The following is a 9,843-nucleotide window of genomic DNA, read 5'->3' as shown; positions in this document are numbered from 1 at the left end:
GCGATTGTCATCCCGTCCGATCCGCTTTATGCGGTGTATGCGGCGACCAAAGCGTGAGTTTTTCTGTGACTTTATCTTTATTTTGTTGTGGCTTTTTGATTTTGTAGGTCAGGTGTTTGTTGAAATGCCGTAGTGAGATTGACTTGTGCGCCATGTAATGTCCATGGATGGACTAGTCGGTCCTTTTCAAGGGTTACAACCATCTAGCTTACATTAAAATTTCTTATGTGAACAACAAATTTGAATCGATTATGTGCATTGGATAGAAGGTATAGGAAACAAGATGAAATGGCTCACGGTTTAGTTACCAGGGAGAATTCCATAGCATAACCAAAAAGCAGCAAGATATGTAGCTAGAGGCACCCTAGCCTCCCGCCGCAATTACTGGAGCTGCGGAGCTTAAATTCTGTGGTTGCTAACATATATAATCAAATGAGGAGATGAAAGAATAATAACAATTCTGCAATGGAATATATCACCTAGCTTATATGGTGTAACCTAGTCAATTTAATTGAGTGATTAAGAGGGATACTTGCGGGATACTACAGTATAGTATTGAAACAAAATTTCCAATATGCTTAATCTAGTGCATTTCATTAAAAAGTAGGCATTTTTTTAAGAAAAATTAACTGAATACAAATATGAAATATTTGTTAAAAAAAGATAGCTGAGTAATGATTGTTCATATGTTGCGAGTTTGTATTCGCACATATTTCTTTTTCACATTAACACATATGTAATGCTTATGCCTCAGAATTCCTTAGAAACTTGAACTAAATTTGATAGAGATTGCAATGAGGACATTAGCAGACTGTTAAGATAAATGATGAAGGCAAAAATTGAGCTCTGCCTAGGAAAATATAAACCATAGACAAATTGAGAAATTTGTTTCACCATTTGAAGTGGAAGTCAAATTGGTGAAGTGTCATTTTGAATAAGCACTTAACGTGATATGTAAAAAAAAGATGGTTAGGGCTATCTCATTGGTTACCCATGTTATATGTATGCATATCTGTAGGAAGATCTCTATTAACAGTATGCATGGAACTTACTCCACTTCTGTTTTCTTAATAACTTTTGTCATTAATCGAGGATTCCCATGCAATTTGCATTTTCCAGGTTTGATGGATCACATGTAGTTGGAATACCCTTGTTTTACCCCTCCTTTTGCTATTCATGTAGTGGGAATACTCTGTACTTCTGTATTGGCAAAAGCCCTTCTTTTAACTGTGCATGGTATTATCATGTTATTTTCTTGTGGTGGCTTCGTTTTTTCCCCTCTTCCCCGGGTGAAGTTTTGTTTTTGCTTTCGACCATGTAGAAATAATGGTATTTTCCCTATGATTCTATGGTATTCTATTTAGTTTATAATGGAATTTGTAATGAGCTATCTACTTATATGTACTTATCAAAATAATAGTTTCTAATATTCTATCATCAGCTGTGGTGGTGTTTTAATCACAATAACAAAATTAGTGAAAATCCTTGTTTTGTTGCAAATTCAGAAAGGAAAGCTTTTGCACTTTTCCAATTATTTTACTAGTTTGTATGGTGGAACAATGGAAACTATCAGCTCTCTTGTGATTTGTTTTATGTAAATAGACTCAGGTGGTTGCTGAATGCTGGGAAAATTCCAGCAGTCAATTTATTAAAAAATTTAGTTCATGAGCCACCATCAGCTTTTCAGGGCTTCATAAAGGAACTATAGTATGATTAGTACTATTTTTGTCTTCTACTAAGATCCGGGATTCCATCCGGTTTAACAATTTCCTAGTGTCTGTGGTATTGGAAGTTAGCTTTGCAGGGCTTCATTAAGGAACTATAGTATGATTAGTACTATTTTTGTCTTCTATTAAGATCCAGGATTCCATCCGGTTTAACAATTTTCTAGAGTCTGTGGTATTGAAAGTTATGTTGATTATCCATTCATTTGTTGCAATGATTGAAGAGCTCTGATCTTTTACCTTTGTAGACATTCAAAAGTTTGATTATAGTTCTTTAGAAAGCATAGAAAAATCTAGTTCAGCTTTGATCCAAATGGTAGTTCTTCACTTCGTCAAGGGTTTCTTTGGACTTTGATATCTTTGACATTTCTTTATTACTGGAATTTACTACCTATTCTATAACAAATCGATCATTATTTAGTAGGTAAGATTTTACAAGAAAATATTCTCTTTGATGCATTGTGTAGGTCAGGATAGAGTTGCAAATATAAAATTATGTTAGCTAGTATTTACATAGGGCATAAACCTAATTAATCATCCTACTGTATAAATCACAATAGACATTTTTTTTCTTATTTTGTAATTCTGATGTGAATGCCTTGTTTAGGTTGTGGAGTGAAAATTTTGTTTCTATCTTCTGTAACTTGAGTTATCATTTTAATTCAAGAAAACCATCATGACTTTGCCCTCAATCATCTTAAAAGTAAATGTAAAAATGGACAAACCCATTCCTCTTCTTAGAAATTATGCTTAAGATAGTTTTCTGCATTACTACCTGTGGTAGTAATATCACTTTCTTAAAAGAAGAAATAGAAAAACCGCCCGACCACAGTCAGAATACCAACATGTCCACCTATCCGGCCATGAGCTAAAAATAAGAAGAACAAAAAAAGGATGTTCAGTGATCAAAGCCCCAGAATTGACTTTTGGTGTACTATTTTGTTGAATCTTTTGTGAGGTTGTTATTTTGACTGAACAACTTTCTATTTGAGACTGACAATCTAACCTATGAATGAAGTGCTAATATTCCCGGTTATGTTAAGTTTTGCTAGAGCTTCTTTCAGTAAAACTAAATTGTAAGATGTTCGCTTTTATAAGTTCTTACTTGCAAAGGACTTGCTCCTGACCCCTCTCTAGTTAACAGTATTTCCTTTTCTCGTTATTTTATTATTACCATGGAGCAAATTTAAAGAAATGATGAGTGGATGCCTTCCTTGATCATCTTTTTTAAGATTTTCTTTAACAAGAGGTGGACATTTTCTTTCAGGTACATTGATCAATTCTCGAGATGCCTCTATGTAGAATACAAGAACAAGGGGATAGATGTGCAGTGCCAGGTACAGAAACACCCCGCCAATTTTGTCTTTTTAAATCTTCAACTTTATCTTCTTAAAACAAATGAAAGATTTTTCCTATTCCTGTAATTTATGTGGTGTTTACAGGCTAAAATTTTTGCTGAGTCTCTTTAACAAAAACTTTTCCTTTATGTTAAACTCTTCTGCTGATCCTTTGCTCCCTCCAAAAATTCTATGTTACAAATATAACATTCAGACTGTTGCATGACAATTTCGAAAATTATATCCGATGCATACTAGAGTAGATAATGTTGTTCGAAAATCAAATTCAAGGTTAGCTGTGACATTGGTTCCGTGATCAGGGATTCAAATGTGATTGAAGATTGGGAGTTCAAGCAATATAGCCAATAGCGAAAGAACCCTCTGCTTCTCTTTCTTCTTCACTCATGAGCGCTCTTCCTGCTTGTGAACACTGCTTCAATTATGATAGTTGAAAATGCTGATCTTAGTAACAAAAAAAAATCTATTGGTTATATTGCTTCCGCATGAGCTCTGAAAAATCCCAAACTTAGGAAAACAAAATCAACTAGTTCTATTGCTTCTGAAATCATGATCACTGAAATCTCGGTCTGTAGAAAACAAAATTCCTGATTCAGACAGCGAAAGGATGTCACACCGGACCACGAATATAATGAGATTCTTTCTTTTGTAACCATGAGGGTTGAACCTACACCCGAGGAAAACTAAGTTCTGAGTTTGAGCAGAAATCGTGTTCCTGATCAGGGAACCAATGTCACAACTAAGCTTGAATTTGATGATTCATCTCAGTCCACTGAATTCGCATATCTAATATCTTCTGTGTAGATCTGGTCAGATGTAACACTTTAACATGAAACGCCAGCCAATACCACTTACTGGAGAAGAAGGGGAAGCCAGTACCATCTTTCAATCATTATTTGGCTTCACACACTCGGCAAATCACATGCCCAGCAGACTAGCAAATCTAACGTTAAAGACTTTTCTCAAATTTATTTCATAAATTTTCTGCTGATTGAAAACAATGAAAATCACAACTCTCTAAATATAGTTGGAAACTTATCTCTAAGACAATTTAAAATTCAAACTCAATTTATTCTAATACAATTAAAATTGAAGCCTAGATAACTCAATCTAAAAGATGAATTGAAATATCCTATAAATATCCTAAGACAGAAGATCAAATCTAGTTTCTAGTTATCTGTTTACATCTACATCAGATATAATATTTGAATTTGTGTTGCATCATAAAAAGAGAAGTACTCTATTATATTTTTATTATTATGAATTGTATGAGCTCTTCTACCTATAGTAATCTGAATATGATGGGTCAGTGACAACGGGTGTTCCTGATCTTTTTAACTAAAGATATGTTTGAAAGATGTTACATTATTACAGAATTCTCTTGCCTCAAGTGATTAATGAAATAGAAGATCTAAGCGTTAATGCAATAGAAGATCTAATGAAATAGAAGATCTAAGCATTTAAAGAACCATAGCGTAAATGGTATCTACAATTTTCTTCGGCTTTTAGGCTATATATAATATCCAGTTCTCAGGCATCATGTGCATAGTGAAGCACATGAAAGTATACACCGGTGTATCAGTATGCACTCTGAAGTACAAATCATAATCACTTCGAGTTGACATTTACGACTTTAACTTGATCATGGAGGGTCATGGTCTCTGCTAATGTGCATATTAGAATTTACGAATGGAAACTCACAGAAGTGATACTTGAAAGGATAGATTGACATTTATGACATTAAGATCCCTTTGTTATGTTTTGTGTTTGACCTGATTTTTTTTGTTGTTGCAACTAGGTACCTCTGTATGTAGCGACAAAGATGGCATCAATAAGGAGGTCATCGTTTTTGGTGCCATCATCAGATACTTATGCTCGAGCTGCACTGGGGTGGATAGGATATGAACCAAGATGCACTCCCTACTGGCCGCATTCTGTCATCTGGTGTCTTCTTTCACTTCTTCCCGAATCAGCAATTGACAACTGGCGTCTTGGATTCTGCCTCAATATCCGCAAAAGAGGACAGCTTAAGGACGGCAAGAAGAAAGATCAGTAGTTGTTTTGCTTTTCTTAGGATGCATGTAGTGTTTTCTGCAATGCTTTTGGTGGTTCTTATTTTTACGAGTAACTGTCTTGTGAATGTGAACGGGTCACTGTTTTCTGCAATGCTTTTGGTGGTTCTTAGTTTTATGAGCAACTGTCTTGTGAATGCGAACGGGTCACTGTTGAGTTGTATTCATGAGTACAGTGTTAAGTTGATTCTAAGCACGATCAGTTTAGTAGATATTGGCATTGCATACTTATTTTATTGATTAGCTGAATCATGTAAAAGTGTTTCATCTCGTTTTCTCCCGTCCAATTCCAATTTGGTCCTTGAACAGAAAATGCTTGCGGTTATAATTTTTTGCCCATCAAACGATCCCTTAATATGAAAATTGTTGCTACTTCGATTCTGCACGCTGTACAAATGCCAATGTTCATATTTATATCAGTCTCAGATTTGTTCATTCGCCAGTAGAATGCAGATATTTCTGTGAACGTTAGTATCTTACATTGGTATAATCCTTTCTCATGATTGCTTGGAGTCTGTACACTGTAGGATATTTTCATGCCTAAAAAGTTTAGAAGTGGACATTATGTTCTTTAAATTGTATGTTCTATATTGTTTCCGTGAGGTATTGCTTAATTTTGTTTTGGAGCTATGATATTTTCCGGAGAGATTCGTCTTGAAGTAATGTAAATAAAGAAATTTTTTCTCATATTCATTCAGTTCTGAAGTAAAAAAGAGAAATCTTCTCCGACTCCCAGCAGAAATACAAAAAAGAAACATATTTACGCCGCTGTGCAAAAATTTTATGTGGTAATTTTAAGCAGAAGCTCATCGTCAACATACTTGGCAAATTAGATCCGGCGATAGTCCGTGGTAAACCGTAGACTGCCGCAAACTCCAGAGCGAAAGAGTCGTGTGGTTGTGCTCTTTGAGTAGACTGCACACGGTAAGGGTTGGCGGATGTCAGTCCAACCAACACGTCTCGGTATTCAGGCTAACAATTTCACAGGTTCATTAATGATAACCCAAAAATTTCGATCTTTCTGATAAACGAAGTTTGCATCCATGTGTACAATGGAGGCCAATATATCGATGACAAAACCAATAATACTACATAACAATCTCATGAATAGAATGACAAAAAATACATTAAATAAGATAAATATAATGTCTTAGCAATGATCGTTCTGACATGAAATATATACAAGAATTAGCATGAGCTATTACGTCGATAGTTCATAGCATAGGACCAGTAAGGGTGCATTGTATAATTCATCAGTTAGTTATCTTTGGATTTTATATGTAATTGTTGCAACTTTTCCATTCTACCCTTTCATGGAATTCAAGGGTAATGCTCAACCATAAAACGTCATATCCAGAATATATTTCATTAGTCTATCACATTTTGTAGACAAAAGATTATAAAGGAAGTAGTTATCAAATGATCAGAAAACATGTTTCCAATTCCTTGGAAGTGGCAGGCCTGAAGCATTTCTAACACTATATAACATGCCGAGTATATTATATTAACCAAGCTGCTCAACTTGCAAATTATGTTTCAAAACTAAATGGTTTCAGCATAAATCTTTATTTCAACCAGGAATACTTATTTGCAAAAATCAAAGCTTGGAATTGGGAAGGTATGAATAACTGAACAAAAGGACTATTTTCTGATGTACAAAGATTCTTTTAGATATGGAAAAGTAATAATAGATGAAAATGCAAAAAAGAAAAAAGTTGGGCTATAGGAATTTCTAGCTCAAGGACCGCAGGAGTGGAGTAGAGATTGTTAATCTGTCTACATTGGCCACTATCAAAAAAGAACACAAAAATGGTCATGTGTTAAAAATAAGCCACAAAAATTCCCCTGATCCCAACTATGCCAAGTCTGATTTTTTTAAGCCCTGAGAAAAAAAAATGAATCTTGCAACAAAAATAAATCAAGTTTACAAGCTCTATCACCCCAAGCAAGCAATAATATAGTAACATGCATTTTACCACCAACCCAAATAATAGAAATAACAAAAAAGGCAATAGTTTTCGTATTAACCTTTAAGCACAGATATTAGGAAATTTGGAAGATTGTAATTTATAGTAATTAATTCATTTCTCAATTCTCAGTATACATGTATTTGGATTGAAGATAATCATGATGCATGTTTTAACTTACAGATTTAACATCAAAAATGGACTCCTTGTAAATGTAGCCACACTTTGCAACTATCTTTCTTGCATCTGTGAAGTGTATAATTCAGTCTCATCAAAGGGTTTACTTCTCCTCGGGACATCAGCCAGGTTACAAAAGTCTGTTAATTTCTTCCTAATCTTTATCACATTCTTCTTCTCTGATGGCCGTGGTCCTAAAGCATTCATGTTTAAGCTTGCATTATAATACCGACATGACTCCATAACAGCATCATAAGCCCTTGAAGAAAGATGTAGCCCATCATTTCGAGCCTTCAAGTACATCTCATAAGCTAGTTTTGGCTTCCCATCACGCGCAAGTGCTTCAATCAACATCTCGTAAGTAATATCATTTGGTTTAATATTTTGAGCCTTCATACGGTGAAACCACTCAAAAGCAGCACCACTCATTTGATTCTTCGCACACCCAGTAATTATAGCATTGAAAGTTACTACAGATGGTAGGATTCTGACTTCAGTCATCTCGTGGAGAACAGAATCCACCATCTCAGGCTTTCCTTTTCCAATATAAACCGATGCCAAAATAGTGTATGCATGCAAGTTTGGCTTGAGACCAACTTTGCACATATGCTCCCAAACTCTTAATGCTTCGTCATATAGCTTTCCTTTCTCTAAAGCACTAAGTAATGCTCCGTACGAGAGAACAGTAGGCTTTTCCCCTTGCTCGACCATTCTCCTAAATATTTGCACGGCCGCAGAAGTTTCTGATGCTTTAGAGCAAGCAACAAGAACAGAATTCCATTCTCTAGCTCCAGGTCTTAATCCTTTTTCAAGCATTTTGTTGATTAGCCGAACTCCCCATCTCCAAATTCCCTTTTTTCTTGCAGCAGTAAGTAGAATATTGAAGTGAGAAATGATCAATTCATAAGATAGGTTATTTGGCTTAGGCCCTTTATCCAAGAGGTCTTCATAGATTTCTAAAGCCGCCCACCATTTTTTAGCTTTACCCATTAGCCATATAACATGATTACATACTGATAAGCTAATTTCGCTATCCATTTCTCGTATCCTTTGATATAACTCTCGAGCCACAGTATAATGGTCTGCACGAGTACATGCCCAAATTATTCGCTCGCATTCCTCTCTCCCTGGTTTAATCCTAGCCTTGTCCATATCGCTAAGAACCTTAAACACATTGGTTGGTTGATTGTCTTCTTTGACAAGAAATTGGCGCATTACTAAATAGCAAATTCGAATTGTGAATTTTTCAAGCTTAGAAAACTCAGCATCCCAATCATAATCCTTATCTTCACCTAAAATTCCCTCCTCGTATTCCTCTCTCAACTTGACGAAGAACTCGATAGCACCACTTGCATTTTCCAACTCCCTATAAGCTAGTAAAATAGTTGAGTAGGTAACGGGAGATGGCAACAGGCCAATCTTCTGGATGTCATTTAGTACAGAAAGTGCCTCATTAGGATGTCCCTTTTCTAAATGAGCTGACATTAAAGTATTATAGGTCACGATATTTGGAAGAATTCCTCGTGATTTCATTTCTTGGATTATCCCATCGATCTTTTCGAATTGCTCAGCTTGTTTTACAGCACCTAAGAGGCTGTTATAGATGAAAAGATTCGGCCCAATGGCACCATCGGTATCCTCCTCCTTTCTCTTCAGCCATTCAACAAGAGCAAATGCAGGCTCTACTCTCTTCTCGAATCCAAATCCTCTGATTATGGATGAATAAACAGGAAGAGGCAAATCTTCCGAATTCTTGAGCAATTCTTCGACATCATCTGCAGTTTTCACATCATACAAGCTCTTAGCCAATGCACGAACATCGACCCTCCCTTTCTCAACCACTTCACTCTCATTCCTCTCGTTCACCTCTTCCAGTTGTGCAACATTGTCACGTTCGCCCTCTTTTCCATTGACTATCTCATCACTTTCAGCCACATCTAAGTCTGAAACTTCTTCAACATTTTGACACCCGACAACCTCTTGCTCTAATGCCAAAGGCAGTGCAAGCGACCTACCCAAAGATCCCTTCTTTGGTCCATAAACGTGAGATTTAACACCAATTGAAATAAACCCATGTCTTAGAATTTGATTTTGACTCCTCAAATCGAAATTGCTGGTTGAAACATAGGATTTCTGAAAACTGCTACTACTAACAAACGGACCCTTTTTCCTTCTCCTCGAAATAAAAGAAGGGTTTATGCCAGAATCAAAACAACTGGTAACCAAAGAGGCCCCTTTTGAATCGAAGAAGCTTAAAGCTTGCATCTTGGAGATGGGTTTAAGTGAAAAAGTGAAATTTCAGAGAAACGAAGCCCATACAAAATCTATGGAGGAGAAGAAAGCTAGAAGCTTGGTTTGGTCTACTTACCTTGTTGATTGAGAGATGAGAGGAGGTGAGGGGCTTTTCTCTTCTCTGAGATTTTTAATGAATTTTTTGCTTTCTCTCTCGCTGTGGAGTTGAGGTAAGCATCGTCGTAGCCATTGATTCGGTCTGCTATCCTTCCCCCAACGGATGAGTGGGGCCAAGTTATCTGTTAAAAAGAGCGGT

The 9,843-nt window shown here is 36.0% G+C and overlaps 2 protein-coding genes across 2 annotated transcripts in view; one reads left to right on the top strand and one right to left on the bottom strand.

The window, feature by feature from the left end:
- LOC109823841 (very-long-chain 3-oxoacyl-CoA reductase 1-like) overlaps positions 1 to 5,387 on the top strand; it is a 6,116-nt gene extending 729 nt beyond the window's left edge. The window contains 3 exon segments of the mRNA XM_020390250.1: positions 1 to 53; positions 2,992 to 3,061; positions 4,878 to 5,387. The exon segment at positions 1 to 53 is cut by the window's left edge and continues 3 nt beyond it. Coding sequence (XP_020245839.1) covers positions 1 to 53; positions 2,992 to 3,061; positions 4,878 to 5,135 — 381 coding nt within the window. The 3' untranslated portion in view covers positions 5,136 to 5,387.
- On the bottom strand, positions 7,195 to 9,806 carry LOC109824105 (pentatricopeptide repeat-containing protein At3g46610). Its single transcript, XM_020390628.1, has one exon. The coding sequence runs from the start codon at positions 9,558 to 9,560 to the stop codon at positions 7,350 to 7,352; it is 2,211 nt and encodes a 736-aa protein (XP_020246217.1). The 5' UTR covers positions 9,561 to 9,806; the 3' UTR covers positions 7,195 to 7,349.

Source organism: Asparagus officinalis, chromosome 9 (genome assembly GCF_001876935.1).
Source record: "Asparagus officinalis chromosome 9, Aspof.V1, whole genome shotgun sequence".
Classification (NCBI taxonomy): domain Eukaryota; kingdom Viridiplantae; phylum Streptophyta; class Magnoliopsida; order Asparagales; family Asparagaceae; genus Asparagus; species Asparagus officinalis.
Note: the sequence above shows the minus strand (reverse complement) of the source record. Positions and strands in the feature narration are given on the sequence as shown.